The 23,990-nt window shown below is 46.5% G+C and overlaps 1 protein-coding gene across 2 annotated transcripts in view; it reads left to right on the plus strand.

The window, feature by feature from the left end:
- The window catches only part of UNC13B (unc-13 homolog B), a 307,612-nt gene that overhangs the window by 196,392 nt on the left and 87,230 nt on the right, over positions 1-23,990 (plus strand). For both annotated transcript variants that reach the window (XM_066602685.1, XM_066602686.1), the window contains exons 14-17: positions 1,652-1,726; positions 6,871-7,090; positions 8,160-8,387; positions 8,768-8,909. In XM_066602685.1, the coding sequence (XP_066458782.1) occupies positions 1,652-1,726; positions 6,871-7,090; positions 8,160-8,387; positions 8,768-8,909 (665 nt within the window). The remainder of the gene's footprint in view (positions 1-1,651; positions 1,727-6,870; positions 7,091-8,159; positions 8,388-8,767; positions 8,910-23,990) is intronic.

The following is a 23,990-nucleotide window of genomic DNA, read 5'->3' on the forward strand; positions in this document are numbered from 1 at the left end:
CATGTTTGTCCTACAGTGGTTTCCCCATACACAGGAGAGCTCAGCAGACAGGCCGCTCGAGCGCCGGCTTATCTCCCAGGGAGCAAAGAGGATCGGCTGTTGAAATTTAACATCCGTGATCCTCCTTCCTTCCTGATGTCCTCTGTCGTGGAAAAGTTGAGTCTTTCCCATACACATAAGAATCGTCCCAATCTCTTGACTTTCCAATGATGTACGGATGTAGGCAAGCTTAACTTGACTCTTAACATGTTAAGAAATTTCTGTCCCTCTGTTTGTTTGCCCTTTCAATACCTTTTTCATTGACTTTTGTTGTGTTACGATAACAATAGTGTTTCAATGGCTCAACTCCTTTCCACTCTGCACCGTAACTATATGTTACAGCTCAGACTTGGCGTGAGCCGCTGTACTGTGGCTCTACTGTCACTTGCGGGTTACAGCTGGCACGCTGCACAAATGGCCGGAATCGATCATAACACCAATCCCACCATTTAAACCTTTGGATGCCATGTTCAGTGCTGACGTGGGGTGCCAAGCAGGTTAACACAGGGAGTTGGCTTTCTCTGTCAATGTGTCGGCCATTCGCAATGCAATTGCTGAGGTCCAGTTGATTGCAATAGCAATTGGAGGCCTAACAGTGGCCTCCCAGTCTGCCATTACATAATTGGCATTGCGGCATTTATAACATCCTGTACAATTAAATGAAACTTATTTATCCTAAAAAGTGCAATAAAAGCTTCTTGCAGTCAGTGAACTATGGAAAGCGGCATTGCGAGCCGTTTTAAAGATGACCTGTTCGTGATTAATTGCTGTAATGTATGGTCATCTGGTTGATATTCTTAATAAGGGCAGTGACTGGCCGTACCATTTGCATCCCCGTTGCGTACTTTTGCTACCCTATAAGACTAATGTGCAAAATATGAGTGTTGGTGAAAATTAAAGCAATAAACCACTGGAAAGTGTGCCACTGGAAGCTTTCAGACTAGGAAGTGGCATGATCAGGATATCTGACCAAAGTAGAGCAGACGTAACCACCAGCTAACCCAGCGCAGTCCTGAAACAACACCACCAGGTTCATTACACTCAGTGATGGACACTGAATGGCAGGGTCTAATCAAATTTCTTCATAGACCCCATTCAGTAGCGTCTGCCAACCATACATGCCAAGGTACCCACTAAGATTTCTTTGCCATTGAGCATGGTCCTCCCTGGACATGTATGTGTTCCTCACTATGGTTTTCTCCTCCCTACAATGTTTTTATCTTTCCATGTAGCAGTTTTTCCTGTAGAATACATTTATTTTAATGCTTGATTTATGATTTGCTTATTCTGGTCCAAATCCATAACTTCCAGAAGAAGCGCGGGATTCAGGAAGTGACCTGATGGATGGAAATACTGATGCCAGCACCATGCGTTATGACATGTTGCTCTTTGCGGTGCTTGGCCATTAGGTTCAGTGCAGATCGAGAGGCCATTAAACCCTTTATCATTTCTTAGATGTTGGGCCTGGTACTGCACACCCCCTGCAGGTCACCGTCCTGAATCCTACAAGTGATCTTATTAATTACTTGGGCTCTTATGGGTCAAGGAAGAGGAATTATTCAAGTTGCTTCCAATTTAGTTTTAATTGCTGATAATTTTTTTATTCTCCTAGTCCCTGGTGCAGTCCAGGAAAGCCGGTATTACCTCAGCCATGGCCACACGAACGTCCCTCAAGGACGAAGACCTGGTAAGTGAAAAATCTCAGAACGGGTCAAAAATTGTAGCAGAGAGATGCAATATCCCTTGCTAATTGTCCAAAAACCCCACACGTATATCAAATGCTATGGACAGCTTACCTTTTTTTTCTTTTTCAATCCATATATTTTCACATAAAAAATAATTTCTTCATATGGTGTTAGTTAAAATTTGTAACCATTTACCTTCTCTACACCCATGTACTCCAGTACAATGCACTGTTGGAGGACTGAGTCAGGCAGACTGATGGGAGACTAAAACTAATGACTGGGGGAATATGTAGCATAACTTTTAGCAGGTGGAATCCTAGTTACAGCAGGGAGAATGGAGATGTAGTGACACGCTATTTAACCCTATCCTAACAAAGAGTCATTGATGCGTCAGCGTCCAGGTCACGTTCTGAAGTCCTGGTATTCCCACTTTAAAAGAAAACAACCAACCAACCGTTTAAACCTTTTTCACTTTTAATATTATTTATAATTAAAAAAATTTGTTTTAGGTTTTTATTTTACTTTTTTTTATTAGTCCCTATAGGGGAGTTGAACCTGTGAAAGTTTGAGTGCTTATATAGTATAATGAACTACTACGGTACTGCATTATACTAAATTTTTAACAGGCTTTCTATTAGAGACATGCTGCAGGCACAACTTTTAATAGACAAATGATCATGTTAGCCCTGGGGACTGGCACCCTGGCAATCTTATTGTGGCAGGGCTGTTCAGGACATCCAAGTTCCAATCGGGACATTTAAATGTCACTGTCCAGGAATTATAGCTGCATTGAAAGGGATAACGGCCACGATCAGAGTTCTCTCTGATCGCAGCTGATGGCGGCTGTGTATGGAGTTGGTTAGGAACCCGACCTCACTCCATATAAACTATATGTAGTGAGCGGCTATATAGGTGCTAACTGCATGGGGTATGTTCAGTTAGGATGTATATAGTCCATTTGTGTCTCAAAAGGGTTGATCGGGATATACTCTACTGCAGAGTGCTGGCTGCTGACTGCTTGAGGCCACAAGGGCTCCTTAGTGTGCTGGATGGCCCGGCTCTGCTCTGACACATTCATTGCTCTCGTTGCTTCTTTCCTCCCTCAGCCTGCATGTATTTACTACGAGAGCAATGAGGGGAAATGAAGAATTATGTTCATGCAGTACAGTAAGGAGCCAGCGTCAGTGCTTGTAAGCGCAGGCAGTTAGCAGCCGACACTTTGTGGTTAGGTAGAGGCTGTGTTCACATCGGCGTCGCAGGTTACATTCAAAACCTTCATTGCTGATTAAAAATCCCGGATGAAATGGCTTTATGCTATGCTACATGTACTTGGACAGCCGGGCGAAAACTGAATGGGGACCCCATTATAGTCAATGGGGTCTGTTGGGGGCCATTCAGTTCTATCATGAGACGAAGCCTTTTAGTTCAGAATTTTGTCGTTCTACTCCCTTAATGGAGCAGAAAACTGAAATCCACAGTGCAGGTATGGATGAGGCCTTGGCTACATAGTGTATTACTGCATCTCCTCTCTTCCCTTTGCTGTAACTATGATTTATAATATCTCTTCCCCCTCTACCTGCTATTAACGTTATATTACACCCCCACCCCGTCATTAGTTTATCTCCTGTCAGTCTGCCTGCAAAAAATCTCCCACATGGAAAGTAAACAGTTAATAATTTTAATAGCCAATTCAAAAATATATTTTTACATAAAAATAATGGAATTACAAAATAACTGCATCTGTAGCCTTTTAAAGGCGCAATACACACCCTATTTGTGGCAGCTCTATATAAAATACACCCCGGCGGTTTCAGAACCTCATTGTATGCTCAACTGCTGCAGGTCCTCTTAATACACCCAGTTATTCCAAGACTGCATAACTTCCTAATGCATCATCCACTTACACTCAGAATGCACACCTCAGCTGCTGCAGAACCTCAGAATGCACCCCTCAGCTGCTGCAGAACCTCAGAATGCACACCTCAGCTGCTGCAGAACCTCAGAATGCACCCCTCAGCTGCTGCAGAACCTCAGAATGCACCCCTCAGCTGCTGCAGAACCTCGGAATGCGCCTAATAATACATACCGTACATACAATATATGTTACATTGCAGTGCAACCATTGTCTGCCCTTTAGAAGAGCTGAAGGAGCCCACTTTGCTGTCACTTTTTCTACTTGTTAAGCGCCTTACAAGCTTGATGGGGAAAAATTGCCTGGATGTAAACAATACTTGTTGAGCAGCCGAGCCTGGAAGTGCTGATATGAAATTGCGCAGGAGAACAGTTCAATCTTAGGCTCCTGCGAAGGATTTGTCTTGGGGGCCCTGCGCCTCCTCATGATTTATTGCCGATTATAAGTTAATATTCTGAGAGGCGAGGAACGTGTGGAGGATTTTTCTGCCATATGTGAGCGGTGGTATAAGAATCTGCTTAAGAGCATCTGGCATATAATTTACTGGTTGATTACAAAAAGCACAAAATAAGAATGATTGTAATTTCACTAGACATGAAATGGAGCTCATCTACCCCCCAGAATGCAATAAACACATTATCCCACTTCACAGAGACCCTGAAAAACGTGATTAACATTACAGTCAATAGAATCAGTCAGAGCACAGTAATCTGTAAGTTTAACAGCTGCTCCAGTCACTCCTGACTGTAACATCAATGGCACAGCATGACATATTTACTACACTGTAACTAAATACTACTCACTGTATGCAAGAACATAATATGTAGCTACCTTATAATACTGCCCCCTATGTACAAGAATATAACTACTATAATACTGCCCTCTATGTACAAGATTATAACTGCTACAATATTGCTCCCTATGTACAAGAATATAACTACTATAATACTGCCCCCTATGTACAAGAATATAACTACTATAATACTGCCCCCTATCTACAAGAATAAAACCACTATAATACTGTCCCCCTATGTACAAGAATATAACTACTATAATACTACCTCCTATGTACAAGAATATAACTACTATAATACTGTCTCCTATGTACAAGAATATAACTACTATAATACTACCTCCTATGTACAAGAATATAACTACTATAATACTGCCCCTATGTACAGGAATATAACTACTATAATACTGCCCTCTATGTACAAGATTATAACTGCTACAATATTGCTCCCTATGTACAAGAATATAACTACTATAATACTGCCCCCTATGTACAGGAATATAACTACTATAATACTGCCCCCTATGTACAAGAATATAACTACTATAATACTGCCCCTATGTACAAGAATATAACTACTATAATACTGTCCCCTATGTACAGGAATATAACTACTATAATACTGCCCCCTATGTACAAGAATATAACTACTATAATACTGTCCCCTATGTACAAGAATATAACTACTATAATACTGCCCTCTATGTACAAGATTATAACTGCTACAATATTGCTCCCTATGTACAAGAATATAACTACTATAATACTGCCCCCTATGTACAGGAATATAACTACTATAATACTGCCCCCTATGTACAAGAATATAACTACTAAAATACTGTCTCCTATGTACAAGAATAGAACCACTATAATACTGCCTCCTATGTACAAGAATAGGTTTCTCAGTAGCAGGAAGAACACCTGGATGTATACTTAGTTCGTCACAGTGAGGGTTCTAAAGTAATCTCTAAAACGTAACCTTTATTCAAAGTCTAGAATAAAAAGGATTTGTTTAATCAAAATCCTAGCTTGTAGACACACGAAAAAAAAAAAGGAAATATAAAATCTAACCCCTGTCGACTGATGGGGAAAGAACAACCAATGAGCCGCCTTTGAAAAAGTGTCTGGTAACAGTGGTACCGGGATATCAAAGTTCCCAATTAATTTCAAGTACTAGTCTCCGAAACTTGAGATTGAGAATATATTAAAGTTTGGCTCAATGGAACTAAAAGTAATGTTCCCACTTCCGTGAACAAATACTGCAGCTATTCAATATGTAGGTGATCAGTCACCAGCTCCAACACAGAGCGGGTGCATCATTCCTACTGTAGATGAAAGCTGTCTATTTCATCAACAGGCCGTGGCTGTGTATCCAGATTGTAAAATGGCACACTTTTTACGGCTAGTCGAAGAAAAAATAGATGTAGAGCTGACAATAGTCAATCATTACGGCTCAACACAGAATCTTTGTGAGCCTATGACAAACATAGGCCAACACGTGCAGTACAAACGGCTGCTATATGGGTTCTTAGTTGGGTTCAACGCGTTTCCACTACGGATAAAGTAGCCTCATCAGGAATCACCAGAGTTGTAATTCAATAGGTCAGCTACAAAGTGACCGGTAAATCCCAAAGACGGGGAGGTACCCTACTATAATACTGCTACCTATGTACAAGAATATAACCACTATAATTCTGCCTCCTATGTACAAGAATATAACCACTATAATTCTGCCTCCTATGTACAAGAATATAACTACTAAAATACTGCCCCCTATGTACAAGAATAGAACTACTATAATACTGCCCCCTATGTACAGGAATATAACTACTATAATACTGCCTCCTATGTACAAGAATATAATTACTATAATACTGCCCCCATGTACAAGAATATAATTACTATAATACTGCCCCCATGTACAAGAATATAACTACTATAATACTGCCCCCTATGTACAAGAATAGAACTACTATAATACTGCCCCCTATGTACAAGAATAGAACTACTATAATACTGCCCCCTATGTACAAGAATAGAACTACTATAATACTGCCCCCTATGTACAAGAATAGAACTACTATAATACTGCCCCCTATGTGCAAGAAAATAACTACTATAATACTGCCCCCTATGTGCAAGAAAATAACTACTATAATACTGCCCCCTATGTGCAAGAAAATAACTACTATAATACTGCCCCCTATGTACAAGAATATAACTACTATAATACTGCCTCCTATGTGCAAGAATATAACTACTATAATACTACCCGCTATGTACAAGAATAGAACTGTTTATAATACTGCCCTCTATGTACAAGAAGGTATTCTTGTATCTTGACGCCAACGGAAGCTATTGGTTAAGAATAGAAATGTTATAATACTGCCCCCAATCTTGTACATATGTGACCTGTATTTCTGGTGTCTCTTCTCTCTCAGAAGTCACATGTGTATAAGAAGACTCTACAAGCCTTAATCTACCCCATTTCCTGCACAACCCCTCACAACTTTGAGATCTGGACTGCCACGACCCCCACCTACTGCTACGAATGTGAAGGCCTTCTTTGGGGAATTGCCAGGCAAGGCATGCGCTGCACTGAATGTGGCGTCAAGTGTCATGAGAAGTGCCAAGATTTACTGAACGCCGATTGCCTGCAACGTAAGTGACTCTCCAGCTGAAGCGCCTTCTTACTGTCCACATTTTGTGCCCTAAGACACTGTGCAGGATTTGCAGTGCAGCCGGGTGATTGGACTGTCCCCCCCCATCCCCACCCCACTGATGGTATGTTATGCCCCTATCCAAGCACCACTGCCTGCTCTCAGTCCTCAGATGTCCCCTGTTGCAGCATCTTATAACATTGAGCCACCTGGAAAGGTTTTCAGACTGTTCTCTCCTGAATAGGTCTGTCACCTGCCTGGCACTTATTATACATGACAGCCGAGTATAATTCCGCTTCCGATCGTCCCTGTCTCCCCCTCTGAGCTAATCACCGCTCAGTGTTAGATGCGCTCCTGCCGTGACATTTGCTTGTGTTTATTTTCAGGTTGGGATTACTTTAGACTATTGTACTTTTTCTCCGCTTCCGCACAACTTTTTTTTTTTAAGGTGAATCTAGACGGTTGGTAAATCTCACAGCGTCTTCTACCTTAAGCAATGCTCACACAGCATAATACACTTTTTTATGCGGATTTCAATGGAAAACTGGCATAAATGTGCATGCTTAACATGGGTTTGCACTTCTGTTGTCGTGGGTCCGCACACTGATTGAGCCCCGTTGGATGAGGCTAAATTCTCATGCCGTAAACTCAAGACCTGACATGCTACTTTTTGTTCTTATTCTGGGAGTTGGACTTAACATCCACACCGCGTATACTCTGGTGGGGATTCCCATTTAGAGGAGTGGGGCAGTTTTTGATGCAGATTTTGGTGCAGGGGCAGCACAGATTCTGAATCCACTCTGTGCAAAATTCATCGTGTGAACAAGGTCTGAACCTGCTTCACACAAGCATGATCTAAGACGGAAACTCAGACTGATTTGGCTGAGCCCTGCATTTCTGCTGTGGATTGTAACTTAAATGCTGTGGATTTGCACACAGATTTCGCCCCATTTAATGGGCGAATCTACATGTGGACACCCACATATAGTTGTCTGAAAGTGTACTGGTAGACGTCTTGAAGCAAGATGGAATCCGTGGTTCATGTGTGCTGGTCAATGATGTCTCCGCAGGTGCAGCAGAGAAGAGCTCCAAGCATGGAGCAGAGGACCGCACCCAGAACATCATCATGGCCATGAAGGATCGGATGAAGATCAGGGAAAGGAACAAACCGGAGATTTTTGACGTCATCAGAGATGTCTTCAGTGTCAGCAAAGTTGCCCATGCCCAACAGATGAAGACCGTGAAGCAAAGTGTCCTGGACGGCACATCTAAGTGGTCTGCCAAGATCACCATCACAGGTGAGGCTGTTGCCAATGTCTATGATGTCCGTATACCCTAATAGGTTTGTCCAGGTGGGACAGTCCTTTTATGTAGGAAATAGAATATGGGAACCACATAGATGCTCCCTCTGTTACCAACGCAGTCAGTGGAGCAAGCAAAGGGGATGTAGCGAGAACTATGACAACTGCACGAGAGATTTCCAGAAGTAGAGCAGCCATGGAAGTTGGGTTGTCATGAAGATGCCTCCTATCACATGAAACGCTCCTAAGTGGAGTCATCCAGGGTGTTGATTAGAGAACTGCTGAAGGTTTGCTGTTGTAAAAGGAGTATTGCCTCTCCATAGCTGAAAGGACAAGTCCCAGATGTCTGTCTTACACAAGTCTACCTTTCCTTCCAGTTCTCTGTGCTCAGGGCCTTCAAGCCAAGGACAAGACAGGTTCAAGCGATCCCTACGTCACCGTACAAGTGGGCAAAACCAAGAAGAGAACAAAGACGATATACGGAAACCTGAACCCTGTGTGGGAGGAGAAATTCCACTTGTAAGTTTCTTATATGATGCCTGAGATTGTTACAGACCTTACAGTGACAAGTTCTGCAGGATTCGTTACAGTGTGTCAGTCCAGGAATTCCTCAGGGTGTAGATAGAACTTTCTCTCATCCTGGATTTCAGATTGACAGCTATTATATCTGCACTGATACATTGTAACAAGCTCATCAGCTAACCAAAATGTTAGTTTATCAGGCTCTGGATGCAAACGCGAATGCTCTCCTTTATTGTCAGCAATCTTGACAATCTTGAAACAGAAGCTATGATAGAAAGTTCTAGAACCTTTATACAGTGAATAAAGGAACATTCCGGGCACAAACTAACACTTTATTATCTAATGGGCATCATGACAATAAGTTATTTTGTAATAGGCTCACTGTACCCGGCCCAGCTGCTTTCTTCATTTTCTGTCACATAACCCTCCAACTGAATAATATATCCACGACTTCTGACATCTTGTCCGCATTTGCTGCTTCCTCTCCTGTTCGTAGCCTCTGACATCCTGTGAGCAGTGCATGATGGGAGGACAGCAGTGTAAGTACTGCGCTGTATTGATCATGTACAGTTCACTGTGTCGGACGGTCTGGTCTATCTGCTTCAGCAGGTTCTCTCTGAGTGAGAGCGAGGCTGGTGCCGGTAAGTTGTAGGACCTGTGAGCTGTGGGCGGAGCTACAGTGCTGGCCGGTAAAGAAAAGATCTATGCATGCTGGAGATTGGTGGCTTTGCAAGATGAATAAGAGGGTCCAGAACGGTAGATAAAAGGTGCAGGTTGTCACTACTTATCCGTAATTGCTAGATTTCAGCATTTTCAGATTTTCCATTTTGTGTCTGGATAACCCCTTAAAGGGGGTTATCCCATGAAAGCAAGATAACTTGATCATCACTGGGGTTCTGACCCCTGGCGATATTGATAACAAGGCTCCAGCACATTCTGAAATGCGGATAGTGGTGCATATAGCTACCGCCACTCCGTTCATTTAAATACGGCTGTTTGAAATAAGCGTTCACGTTGTTGGTTATCTCGGGTGGTCCCATTGAAGTTAATAGAGCAATGGGGCACAAGTGGAACTGTCAGTAACTATAGGGTGTGCCGGGGTAGCCGTAGCAGCTGTTCCTTAGTGCCTGAGGGGTCCAAGAGACCCTCTGCCACATGAGGAGACTCCAGTATTATTCATGATATATGGTGGTGGGACTGTTACAGATATGGCATTGAGGCCCAGAAGTTTCATGTTATGCCACCGCTTACGGAAAAGGGGCTGTTTTTGTCTTAATACCCCGATAAGCTGCAGTCGGTTACAAATGCCGCGATACTAGAAGTCCTGTCCTACCTGCCTGCACCTCGCTGTGTGACTGTCAGCAGCACAGCAGATGACGATAGTGTCTGGAGCAAGCTCTTAGGGCCCATCCGCCGTCACATGGTCATCCGTGAAACGCACGTGTTTATACTCCAAAAAAACTGATGAAAATGTAGGGTTTAACGGCCCCGTAGGCTATAATGGGTTAATGAAGTGAAACCATGCATATGTTTTACTACGTTTAGCAAGATATACAATTTCATGCGTTTCTTTTTTTTGTGGAATTGAAAAGTATCGCCTACTACGCTTCACTGTCCCAAAAAAGATATGGATATGTCTACTTGTTTAATTTAACATTGCACTCAATGGAAAACGTATGGAAATGTATGGCTTAATTTATACGTTTTTTTGTGATCCGATAACGTAAAGGGAAAAAAAAACCTGCTGGACTAAAATGTATGTTTTTCACATCAAAAGTGAATCGAAACTGATAAGAGCGCATCAAAATCTATACCCTAAATACAATATTAAACCCTGCGTTATTTGTTACACATTGTGGGCGGGCCCGTAGCGTGCCGACCTCATGCTTCCTCTGTAGCTCTCATGGAGGACTGTGCTATATACTGGCATCAGCCCTCTGGCTAGGAGAGGAGCTGCGGTACGTTATACTGCACCTCGTTGGAGCAGTGTGATCCCTCATTAGGGCCGGCTGTAGCGCGAGGCTCATCTCTGCGCCCCGGGCTGAGAACGCATCACTTTACAAACCATCGCTGCTTCTAGGTTTATTTACTCCTTGAAGTGGCGAAGGATGATGAGACGATGCCGGAACCCGATGCAATAGGAGGCATCGCTATTACTGCGTGATTCTGGTGGATCCTCCCAGTCTTGGTGATTGTAGTTCCCACCACTAACGCTTCTGAGAATTAAAGGGGTTTTCCAAGGTTACACTATTGATCCGTCTTCAGGATAAGTCATCAATAGTTGATCTGCAGGGTCCATCGCTTGGGATCCTTGCTGATCAGTTGATTGAAGTCTCATCTGTCACTACATTTGATACCAGGCGCAGCGCCGTACTTTTTATAGTGGCTGTGCCTGGTATAACAGCTCAGTCCAATTCATTGGCCTAAGAAGAGGACGCAGCGCTCAGTTGAACACCACAACCTTCTTCAATCAGCGGGAGTCCTCGACTGTCAGCCTATTGATGACCTATCTTGAGGATAAACCTATGGTCCTATGGAAAGAGCCATGCCTCTCAGCAGCACAGAGTATTTCAGGAGGTGAGTGCTGATCTTGTGCGATCAGGGCTGTTTTGTCATGATGTGAGGAGGAGGGGATGGAGACTGCTAGGAGTTATCAATGACATTAAAAAAGTTATCCCCTCATGGCCGCCTCCTAGGCACAGTATCTGCATTCCATGGTGGCGGTGGTTCTGTCTGGCGGTTCACTCTCTAATTATTCTCGCACTTCATCATCTGACTACTTCTGGGGAGTGGATGTCATTGTCCTGCTCATTAGCTGGTATTTTTCCTTTGTGCTTGGCTCACATTTTGCTATTTGTGGAGCGACGGTAAGCCACTAATGAATTATTGTGTAATTACAGCGCAGACTGAAAACAAGAACGTCTCCATCACATTATACAGTTATTACGCCTGTCGTAGGACAGGGCAGATCAGACTGGCATTAGGTAGTCAGTGGGGTAAGGGATGCTCCGCAGTAACATCTAATGACGCTGCTTCTTGGGTGGCTTATAACCAAGTGGGGACATTTGTTAACCCCTCACTATCCAGTACACTGGGCTTTTCTTCTCTCGGACCTGTTAGCGCTTAAGTCCGTTGACTGTTCTTCAGGTTCACCCGGCCACAGAAATCAACTCGTTTGTCTAATTGGTCATGGTTTGGCAAAAAGCAAATCAAAGACCTCCAGTATAAAATGCTTATTCTCCATTTACATATAAAGCTGCATTCTTGTAAATCTGCAAGGTTTCAGATTCCTTTGAAAACTCTGGTTCAAGCGTGTTTTTCCTTGGTGTTTACACCAACAAGTAGTCTATTGCACTGGGGGATGTGTAGCCAAGTGTGTGTCACAAGCATGCTGATGAGGGTCAGGAGCGCTATCTTTTCTCCATAGGGAAAGCACTTGTGAGTGAGGAGACTTTATAAGGCCATTCGTGCTTCTCTTGGTAATCAAATAAGGAAGATGGAACAATACCTCTACAGCACCAACTTTTGGAAGGCAGCATTCCTGCAAGTCAATGTTAGACTCTTTATACAAGCCTTGTAAAAAGGCCTCTGAATTGAAAGCCAAGCCAGAATCCATACACAGATAGCTGTTTCAGGGTGATTGCCCTTTATCAGTGCGCAGTAGGTTTCTGATGCTGATCGGATGATTTCTGAATGCAGCTCTGGGTGGCAATAGATCATTTTTGACCCATTATCATTAACGACTGGGATAGCTTTTCGATTAGCTCTCATGACAGGTCTATTTTTCTACACACACACACTACACAGTGACTTTGCCTACCACACATCTCACATAGCCAAGGATCACAGCATGCCGTTATCACATCGCAAGTCACAGCGACCTACCAGATCGAGAAACCCAAACCTGCTGGATTGCTCACGACGGTCGGGTTGTGATCGCGCCAATATGTAAGTCGCATCTTGACTGAATTCACTTGTGATAGAGCCATGGCGTAGTTCGATCTTTGGCAACTCAACGTTTGTTGCAACCAAAGCCCCCATGTACTAATTGTGTAGCACAACTGCTGCCATTCACTTTGATCGGTGGACGTACTACACAAATAACTTAGTCGTGCGAAGTTTCGCTGAGCCGTAACTTGCTAAAGCAAGATGTGTTGGCGGTTTTACATTGGTAGCCCTAGCCTAAATGTAACTTTTTTTTTTGTTACTTTTCCCCTTCATACCCCAAGACTGTCCAATCAGTGCACTTGGCATCAGTAGGGTCACACACTAATTCTAAACTTTTCCAATCATTTCCAGGAGGAATAGCAGAGGAACAACACAGCAGAGTGTGCCAGAATTAGTGTTTCATTGATAAAACGGATATTTTAGTGACTGTGATATTCATATAAGTTGATAGCCGAGTTGTCACGAGTTTTTATTTCAGCTCGGTGAATCGCCCCTTCCCAGTGATGAGATGATGAAGCCTTGGTGAAGTGACGGGACATGGCTGGCAAGCGCTGGACCGTGTTTTAGTCCCTTCAGTGCGTCCCTAATCCACATTAGCCGTGTCAGCCTCAGCCTGTGTTTTGCGGTGATGCTTGCGTTCCCGTGTATGTTGGCATTTAGGTCACCGTGTCCCAGCTGCTCCCCGCACGTTGCACATTGTCATCACATGTCGCTGTCCTGTCACCGCTTTCTGGTGAGAATGAGATAGCTGCGCGGTCTTCGTCGCCTCCACCGCTGCGATGAGGTCCTGACTATCTAGTTCCAATCTCTGACTATTACATTACCCTTTCATAACACACAGAAACCTCCAGGGATCGCTGTGATGAAACCTTTCTAGTCACTCCTCCTCTGGGTAGGGCGCGCCGTCCAGTATGTGCAGTGCAGGGGCTCGTTAACCTTACTGATCCCAGGTGATTGTTAAAGGGGTTTTAGAATGTTCCGTGGTTCTACAAATCTTTTGTCTTACTTCTCTTGTACTGATCTTCAGTTAGATCGATTCTTGTACTCCATTCACAACCAGAGCTGCATCCGCAATACTGCTGGTTCTCTGTTAGCTCTCAGGCTTCAAAAACCTATACTTACTAGTCTTTATGACTATTTGGGCTACAGGACCTCCTAGTTCTGCACCTTACTGGCAGTGTGTTTAGAACAATTCTTTGCTGCATTGCATCATGGGAGATGTAGTGTTAATAACTGGTACTTTACAGTAGTCCGAAGAACAAAATATCTTTATGCTGTCATACAATGAGAGGATTTTTTTTTATTGCTCAATACTTCACTTGGCTGCTACGAGTACTTGGCTAATTAATGCAGTATGGGGAAAAATGTAAATGGTTCTCTGTAAAAGAAATTGGCTTTTACATAACTGGTAATGCTTTGCCTGACTTCAGGAGGTGTCAGTACACATGGCCGTCCTTAGCTATGTGCAACCCATGAGGTGGCAAAGGGCGCCAACCACCAGCTTATTGTTGGACGGGGGAGAGGGCTGCAGCAGCATTTTATGAATCCTCCTTCTCCTGGCTCTCTCTCTTCCCCTCTGATATTCCAGGGTGCCGCTGTCAGCACATCAGCATATTTGCTAAACAATTGATTCATTCTACTACTATATGTATGTACTGAGCTTGGTTCTGGTATTGCATTTATGTACTGGGGTTGGTTTGTGCTGTGTTTCTGTACTAAGCTTGGTTCTGGTGCTGTATTTATGTACAGAAGTTGGGTCTGGCAATTGTACTTGTTATGAGCTTGGTTCTGGTGCTGTATTTATGTACTGAAGTTGGGTCTGGCAATTGTACTTGTTATGAGCTTGGTTCTGGTGCTGTATTTATGTACTGAAGTTGGGTCTGGCAATTGTACTTGTTATGAGCTTAGTTCTGGTACTGTATTTATGGTCTTGGTTCTGGTGCTGTATGTATGTCGTGAACTTTGTTCTGGTACAGCATTTATTCCCTGAGCTGTTCTGTGTGGATATGCTGCTAGTTTGCCTCTTTCTGGCTAAGGCCACCACTGTTATAGATGTTAAAGCTGCATCTCCTGTGGTTGACCAGAACCTTCTCTGTGCTGATGAGGTCTGATGGACTGAAACAGATCTGCCCACAGATGGGTATTGACTAATCCGAGGTAGCCATCATGTTCTAAGACCAGGAAATGGAGCGATACTTTGGAGGCTGTGCAGGTAACCCAGCCCCATGTGGACTGATGGCTTTGGAGGCTGGGCTAGCTGCATATCCTATTCATGCACATTATACAATACACTGAATGGCCCCTTTATTAGAGCCCCCGACCTCTCATGATCGGAGCTTCCCTGTATGGAGATTCTCCCTGTGACCCCGGAGTGCAGCATAAAATCACCTGACAAGTTTTCTGTGGTTCAGTTTCAGTGTAAACCTACATTAGATGGGAAAAATCCAGCAATCTGACGATTTCCAATGACACCTGGTCTAGACGGGCCGCGATGTCACTGCCAACCACGCGGTGTGGAGACTATACGGAGAATGGTGTAATCGGGAAAAAATATCCAGCGAAAGGCGTCAGAGGAGGATGTTAAGACTTGTTCTGATGAACAGGAACTGCACAGCTGAATGGACACTTCAGTTATAAAACCAGTGTTGTACATGTACAACCCGTCATTTGTTAGTACCGATGGAACCGCAGACAACCACTTCCAGCACCATTACTGTGCAAAAGAAGGAAGACGAGACTCCAGGCTCAAAAATTGTGTCCCTGAGCAGCGGAAAAACATCACCTGGTCAGATGAATTCTGTTGCCCCATGCTGATGGGAGAGGCAGAATTTGCACAAGCAGCATGAATTGATGAACCCTTCCTGTTGAGAACATGTCAGCACCTCCATCTAATATGCAGCAACTACAAGACCCTTCCAGTCCACAGGGGCCAATATTCTTGCAGAATGAATTTTAATCAAAGAAAACCGAACCAGCTACCGTGTTTCCCCGAAAATAAGACACTGTCTTATGTTAATTGCCCCAAAAGAGGGGCAGTGTTTTATTTTAGGGGGGAGGAGGGGAAGGGGGGGCTTATACTCACCTGGTCCACGGCTTCCCGGTGCCTCGCGCTGCTGGTCTCCGACGGCGATGCTGCACTCTGCTATGCCCTGCATACTGAAATATCAACTTCTTTCTGATGACAGGGCTTTGAATACCCCGCCTCTAGCGAAGCGAGTGCTGTGATTGGATCGAGCACCAGCCAATCACAGCTGGCACTCGATGAGCCAATCACAGCTATTCAGTGATGTCATTCACTGAATAGCTGTGAATGATCGAGCAGCGGCTCTGATTGGCTGGCGCTCGATCCAATTACAGCTCTCGCTTTGCTGGAAGCGGGGTATTCAAAGCCCCTTCACCAGAAAGAAGGGGATTTCTCATCACAGAGGACATGACAGCCTGCCGACGACCATCGTGAGGGACACCGTGGGCCAGGTGAATATTGATTTTTTTTCTTTTCTTTCCTTCATTTATTTTAGCGAGGGCTTATATTTCGTTCAATAAATTTTTATTGGATTTTAACATTAAGGCAAAACAGTTCCATTGACACGTAAATGATATTAAACATGGACAGGGCGTTCGTGACCCCATGAATCTTATTGCAATAAATTCTTATTCATACAAAGATGCGTTTTGCTTGTAATTTGTCATCTTGTAAACAAAACATGTGACAAGACAGGGGTTTGGGACCAGGGGGGGAGGGAGGAGCGGGAAATGTGTGTGTGTGGGGGGGGGGGGGGGTCCAGGTATTTGGTTCAGTGGTATAGAAGCCAGCCGTGGTCGTTTGGTTTTATGAGCAAGAACCCGTTTGTAGCCATCTGGTGAATGAGGGTGTCTCCCGTATATCTATCCACGTTGCCCAGGTCTTATAGAAATTATCATAGCCCTGGGGGTCATCGGTTAGCCTCAGTCTCTCCATCCGGGCTATTTCGTCCATTGCCCCCACCCATGCGTGTCTGGGAACCTCCTTATCCTGTTTCCAAAACCTGGGGATTGACAGGCGGGTTGCCAAAATGAAGAATTTTATGAGGCCTTTTTTGAGGGACAGGGTGTTGGGGGCAATCGACAAAAGCGCCATTTCCGGTGTCATGTCCAGAGTTTCCCTGCACGTACTCTCATACAGGTTTTTCACTTGGTGCCAAATGGATGCGACCATGGGGCATTCCCACCAAATGTGAAGCATCGAGCCGGTCTCTGCTTTGCAGCGCCAGCAGATGCTCGAGGTTGATGGGAAGATGGTGTGCAATCTTTCCGGGGTCATGTACCATCTAGATAAAATTTTGAAGTTTAGCTCCTGGATTCTGCTCGCGATGGACATCTTATGTGTGAGCAGAAAAGCCCTAGACCAGAGCTCTTCTGGGATCGGCCGGCCTAGCGCCTCTTCCCACGCCCCCACCCACCTGGGGCGATGGTCTCCTAGCTTCTCGTCTAGTAGTTGGTTATATAGCAGTGAGACTGTGTGTCTGGGCGTTTCCGAAGCGCAACATAACTTCTCGAAGGGGGTGAGGTTCGCTGTCCAGCCCCCCGCGGGTTTTATTCTCTCCAGGTAACTACGGATTTGGAGGTATTGCATCCATGAGCCCGGGGGAGAGCTCGCTGTTCCACTAATATCTGCCATGTCCCGCAGCTTTCCCAACTCCAACACCTCCCCTACCCTTGCCTCCCCTCCGAGTGGCATGAACCTCAGGTTGCGTGTGTGCTGTGTTGCTGGGAGTTGTGGGTTACCAGCCAGTGGTGTGAGAGGCCCTGGTATTGACACGTCGCACCCCCCTCTCCAGGCCCCCAGGAGTGAGTTCATTAAAAACGAAATCGTCGATTTCTCATGTGTCCTCAGACCGGGGACCCAGAACACCCCTCGCGTCTCGATGTCGTTACCATCATTCTCTATTTGCACCCACTGTTTGTCAGATCTATGGTGAAAGAGGTCTAATATGAGGGTGCCGATCGCCGCCTTATGATAGAGACGCAGGTCTGGGAGTCCCGCCCCCCCCCTCTCTTTCCGCTTAGTTAGGCTTTTGTAGCTAAGTCTCCTGGATCCTCCTTTCCATACAAATTTAAGGATTTGGCTACGTAGCTTATCGAAAAAAGCTTTTGGAGGGTTACATGGCGCGGTCTGAAATATATATAGGACCCTTGGGAGGATATCCATCTTGATCGCACTCATCCTGCCAAACCATGATAGCGGGATACCCTCCCATTTCTCCAAGTCCTTCTCAAAGGTTCTAAGGAGGGGTTTGTAGTTTAGTTCATAGGTCGCGGTCGGGTCTGTCGGGATTTGAATCCCTAGATATTTGATTGAGACCGGTTTCCAAATAAAAGGGAATTCTGAGGACAGATCAGCTACGATTGTCTGAGGTATTGAAATGTTCAGAATCACCGACTTTTGTGCGTTAACTTTGTAGTTGCTAATTTTTCCAAACTTGTTAAATTCCTGGATAATGTTTGGGAGGCCTACACGGGGGTTAGTGACATATATTAGGAGGTCGTCCGCGAAAAGCGATATTTTATATTCTGCCTTCCCGACCTGCATCCCTTTTATTGAGGGGTTATTTCGGATGGCGTTTGCGAGCGTCTCCATTACCAGTATGTACAGGGTTGGCGACAAGGGGCACCCCTGTCTCGTACCATTTTTGATCTCGAGGGGAGTGGACAGGTTGCCATTCACCCTGATCCGGGCCGATGGGTTGTTGTATAGTGCCAGTATCCAGGACAGTGCCCTCGTCCCCAACCCCACCCTCCCCAGTGTCGCCTCCAGAAATCTCCAGCTGATTCTGTCGAACGCTTTTTCAGCGTCCACAGAAAGCAGACAGAGAGGGACTCCCTTTTTCCTGGCCCGATCTATCAGGGACATGGTTTTAGTGGAATTATCCCTTGCCTCCCTCCCGGGGACAAATCCCACTTGGTCATTGTGGATGAGAGGCGGAATCACCGGATTTAGTCTATTGGCTATTATTTTAGAAAAGATTTTAATGTCGCAATTGATCAGCGAAATTGGACGGTAACTGCCACAGGACAGGGGATCCTTCCCCGGTTTGGGGATCAAGACAATGTGAGCCTGTAAGGCCTGTGGGGGGAATGGGCACCCCCGGGACACTGAGTTAAAAGCCTGCATCAGTAGATCCGATACCCAGTCCCCACATGCCTTATAAAATCTCGGAGAATAGCCGTCTGGGCCTGGGCTCTTTCCTGGCTTGATGTCCGCTAATGCTTTTGAGAGTTCTTCTGAGTCGAAGTCCCTCTCTAAATCCCCAGCTTCGTCTGACGAAAATCTTCTGGGAACATACTGGTCTAGATACTCCTCAAGCTTCTGTGCGTGTTGGGTGTCAGAGATGTCTCGTGGCTCAGGGATGTTGTATAGCTTTGAGTAAAACCTTCGGAATTCCTCTAATATTTCTTTTGGGGAGTGAATTCTCCTACCTGCCGCAGAGTTTATGGAGTGTATGTGGGGGTGGGACGATTTGGGGTGTAGGGCCCTGGCTAACCATCTGCCACTCTTATCCCCATACTCATAGAATCCCGCTTTGAGCTTATCCCTTCTGCACAGGGCTTTTTGGTCGAGGATGTCTAGGACTTTGTGTCTAATCTCGGAGATCTCCGCTTGGAGGGTGGGAGATGGGTGCGTCTTGTTGGCCATTTCTTTTTGTTGGAGGTCCTTTATCAATTGGGTCAGCCTAGCTGTTTGTTCTTTTTTAATCCTGGCGCCGTGTGAGATGAAAACCCCTCTCAGGACGCATTTCAACGCCTCCCATTTTAACGGGGCGGGTGTGGGGTCTAATTCGTGATCTATCCTGAAGTTGGCTATTGTTTTTTTGACGTCATTCATACAGACAACGTCTTTGAGCAGGTTGTCGTTTAGACGCCACGTGGGCGTCCTCAACTCCGTGTCCCCCGGGCCCAAGGATGCAAACACTGGGGAGTGATCAGACCACAGCAGGATGTCCAGGGAACATCGAGGGTCCCCGTCCAGTAAGCCATGTGAGATGTAAATGTAGTCGATCCTGCTATAGGAATTATGTGCCATGGAGTGAAAGGTGTAGTCTCGCTTACCCGGATGAAGTATGCGCCAGAGATCTATCAGGTCCATACTCACAAGGATTTCCTGAACCTTTCGGGTAGCTAACCTTGAGAGCGCTGAACGCCCTGTGGAGGAATCCAACCGGGGGTCCATACACATATTAAAGTCGCCTCCCAGCAGGATCGGGGTTCCATCTGCGAAGTCCGAGAGGCTCCGGAGAGCCCCGGCCGCGAAGCTCGCTTGTCCTTGATTGGGGAAGTACATATTAGCGATCGTGTACATTTTACTATTGATAGACACCTTGAGAAACAAGTATCTCCCATCCTCGTCCCCTTCCTGGGATATCACCGTCGGGGTTATAGATTTATGGAATGCAATAGAGACTCCACAGGTTTTGGTCTCAGGGTGGGTGGAATGGAACCACAGGGGATAATATTTGTTCCTACCACAGTCCGGTGGACCCGAGCGTGGGAAGTGCGTCTCCTGTAACAATGCGACCACGACCTGTTTCCTGTGGAGTCTATACAGCACTTGGTTCCTTTTATTGGGGCTATTAAGCCCCTTTGTGTTAAAAGAGCATATATTTAGTCGTGTCATCTGGACATATTAGGAGAACGACCTGCTGGCCCTTTAATTTTTGAGGACTGAGTCCCGCTTGTGTACAGTACCTGGGGTTGGAGGCGTGGAGGGGCAGGGGACACACAAGAGGGAAGGTGAAGGAAGGGACGACGGGGTAACAGTGTTCCACCTGGTAGCCACTTAAACATAACAAACTTGAAGCCTAGGGTGGAAAACACTTAAACACTAGCTATCTAACGACTAACGTCTCTACAGCAAGAACTTGCTGCGGTCCCTAGAGGGGGAGCTGTGGAGTCGGGTCGAGTCTCTCGGACAAAGCTCCTCTCCTCCACGGCGACTGAAAAGAAAAAACTTGGTTGTGTGGTGGGCATCCAAACCTTGATGTGTGTATCCGTGCAGGCCGGGGAAATAGAGGGAAAGAAAAGCGAGGAGGCATGGAGAAAAAAGGAAAAGAAGGAGAGAGAGAGAAAGAAAAGGGGGAAGGAGAAAAGAAGAAGAGGGAGAGAGAGAGAGAAAGAGAAGAAAAAAAAAAAAAGGGGGGGGGGCTGAAGAATGAGGATGGTAAATGGTTTCCTCCTGCGCCCATGCTGCTGACGGGGGAGGGGGGGGGGAAGCCCCCCCATGCCGCAACCCAGGGGGTTTCAATGTTGTGAGTCCTAGATAAGCTGGATGAGCCTATCCGTCTTGGGTCTTGTGTTCTAGAAGGAGTGGGCACGCGGATAGGGCTCTGTTCTAGTGGGCGTAGGGTGATAGACCTCGGTGGCTCGCTTCCTTGGGTAATGATTCAGAGCCTGGCCTTAAGTGTTGCAACATCATCGGGGGGGGCTTCTCAGGATCTTGAGGAGTATGGCAGCAGGCTGAGATGGGAGCAGGTTGGGTCTGTATTGTGGTTCCCAAAAGTTCCTCGACGCACAGGAAGTCTCTTATCTGGGGATCTCTCGTCTCTCAGGAGGCGGGGTCTCGTGCTCGCCGGCCTCCGTCCTTATTGCTTTCCTTTCTTCTGCTGGGTTGTACTGTCTGCCATTGACTTTTGGGTGGGGGCTGCGCCGGGGCCCTTATTGTCTGCCACTCCGGGAGTGAGAGCATTGGGAGCCCGAGAGCGGCAAGGAACTTAGGTAGGTCCCCTAGGGATCTGAATATGGCTGTCTCATTTCCCGTGCCGGCCACCAGCTGGAAGGGGTAGCCCCAGCGATAAGGGATGTCCCGTTCTTTCAGTAATGTCAGTAAGGGCCTAAGTGCCCGACGCTGTTGTAAGGTTCTTCTTGACAGATCCGGTAGTATCAATAGCTCTTTGTCCCTGACCTTGATTGGGCCTTTAGATCGAATCTGGCGCAGGATTTCTTCCTTCTCTTTATAGAAGTGTATCCTGCAGATCACATCACGCGGTCTATCTGGGTTTGTTGGCCTGGGCCCCAAGGCTCTGTGTATTCTATCAATTTCGATCGGCGTGCTTGCGGTTCTGCTCGGGAGGTCCCCGAAGCATTTTTGCGCCCAGGTCTCCAGGTGTCTGCTTTCGATCTCCTCACTTAAGCCTCTGATCCTTAGGTTGTTACGCCTGTGGCGATTCTCGATGTCGTCTAGTTGGGTGGCGAGTTCTGATATCAGGCTAGCGTGTTCGCTTAGGATGTCATGATGCTCGTTCACGTGATGAAGTATTTGTTCTTGCGTCTCCTCCGTCTCTCTTACTCGGTTTCCCATCTGCTGAATTTCTTTTTGTAGGGATTCGAGCGCTGCTGTTTGTGACGAGGCAAATCGGGCGAAGAGGTCATCAAGATCTCCCTTGGTTGGGATGGATCTGAGGTGCTCCTTCCAGTCCCAATTATCGTTTGAGGGATCTTTGTCCTGCGTGGGGGTCCCGCTTCCCGCTCGGCCACTTGTCGTTGTGGGAGGCTGTGTGGCCGGTTTCTGTTGCCCTTGTGGGGCTTTAGTTATACTGGCATACGTAGGGGGGGTGGGGGGCATATTGCTGTAGTCTCCGGTGTGGGATCTTTGCACCTGTGTAGATCCCCTACGATCTGGAGCTGATCTGGGTGGCAGGGGCGTGTGGAGGTCAGGGTCCCCCTGTTGCCTCTTAGTGTCGGGCCACTGGTCTGGCTGCTTTGATGCCCCACTCCCTCCCCTTATTGTGGGTGAGGGTCCGGGGGAGGCTGCCCACGCCTCATCCCCCTCCATCATGGGCTCATATGGCCTGGGCCGTTCCCCTTGGCCCTTCTTTGCCCCCCCTTCCTGCCCTGGGCCTGCCCTGCGGATAGGGCTGCAGTCATCGGGGCTATATGGGGTTTTCTGGCCTCCCCCCCCCCCTGTTTGGTGTCTCACCGGGTCCCCGGCTGCTGCTGGGGGCCTCCGTTCCGGCGTTTTGCAGCCTCACTCTTTGCTCCTCCCTCACTTCCGGTACGGCGGTGGATGAAGATGGCGGCCGGGCCCGCACTTCCGGCAGGCATCCCCGGGCTCGCGACTCCTCTGGCAGTGGGCGGCGGACCTCGGCAGATGTTGAATGGAGCACCTTGCGTGGCGGGGAGCCGATGTACGCCGCTGTGGATGCCTGGTGAGTTCCGTTTTTCGCTGAGGGTTTCGGGCTCGGCAGCGGGGCTTCATCCGGCGCCATCTTGTTGCCGCGTGGATCCTCCGCCGGCTGTGTGGGAGACCTGCAATCGCGCTCTTCGTCCCGGGGCTCTGCGCTGACGTCCGCCTCCTCCGGCTCCTCTGTGCGACATCTCCCCTCTCTCTCCTTCGTCCTCTCCGCCGGGGGCCGATTCCCGCCCTCTTCCTCTCGCCTGCAGCGATCCCCGCCGGCTGTTATGAAGCGGTCCAGGGGCCCGGAATCCTCCTCTCTGCTCCTGGTGGGGCTCGTGGCTCTTCTTCTCCTCCCCATGTTCAGGTTTGGTGCTATTAGGGGGTTTGGATGCCCTTATTTAATGTGGTTTCAGCCGTGGGGAGAACGGAGCTGAAGTGTAGCACGTCCTAGCTCTCCATCGGCCAGGCTCCTCCCTCGCGAGGGCTTATATTTCAAGCCTTCCCCCCAAACATGAGTAGAGCTGATTTTTGGGGTAGGTCTTTCTGGGAAACACGGTAGTTGCAAGATAAACATGCTGGTAACCCACATAGAAATCCCCAGCGCATGGCAGACATAATATGCCGCCTTTGTAATTGGCATATTTCAGTAAAGATGTGGGTTTTAATGAGTCGCATCACTAAGTTCATGTCTGTATAGATCGATTTCTGCACCTTGTGGGATTTACACCACAGCGAATTGCGGCCAGTCTGAAGGCCAAAGGAGTCCAATGCGCTACTAGATGGGGGTCTCTAGTATAGTTGTTGTTTAGTATTACTTTAATGAACCGCGACTAATTCAGTAGTCAGATCAGTCTTGTCGTTCACAATAGCTGATCACCTCATTAGCACTACATCTTATTACTATGAAGTGTTCTGGTCTACGCCTGTTTATAGAGATCACTGATGTCCACACTTGTCCTTCCATTTAGTCTCTTCTTCCTAAT

The sequence above is a fragment of the Eleutherodactylus coqui genome, chromosome 5 (genome assembly GCF_035609145.1).
Source record: "Eleutherodactylus coqui strain aEleCoq1 chromosome 5, aEleCoq1.hap1, whole genome shotgun sequence".
In the NCBI taxonomy this organism is placed as follows: domain Eukaryota; kingdom Metazoa; phylum Chordata; class Amphibia; order Anura; family Eleutherodactylidae; genus Eleutherodactylus; species Eleutherodactylus coqui.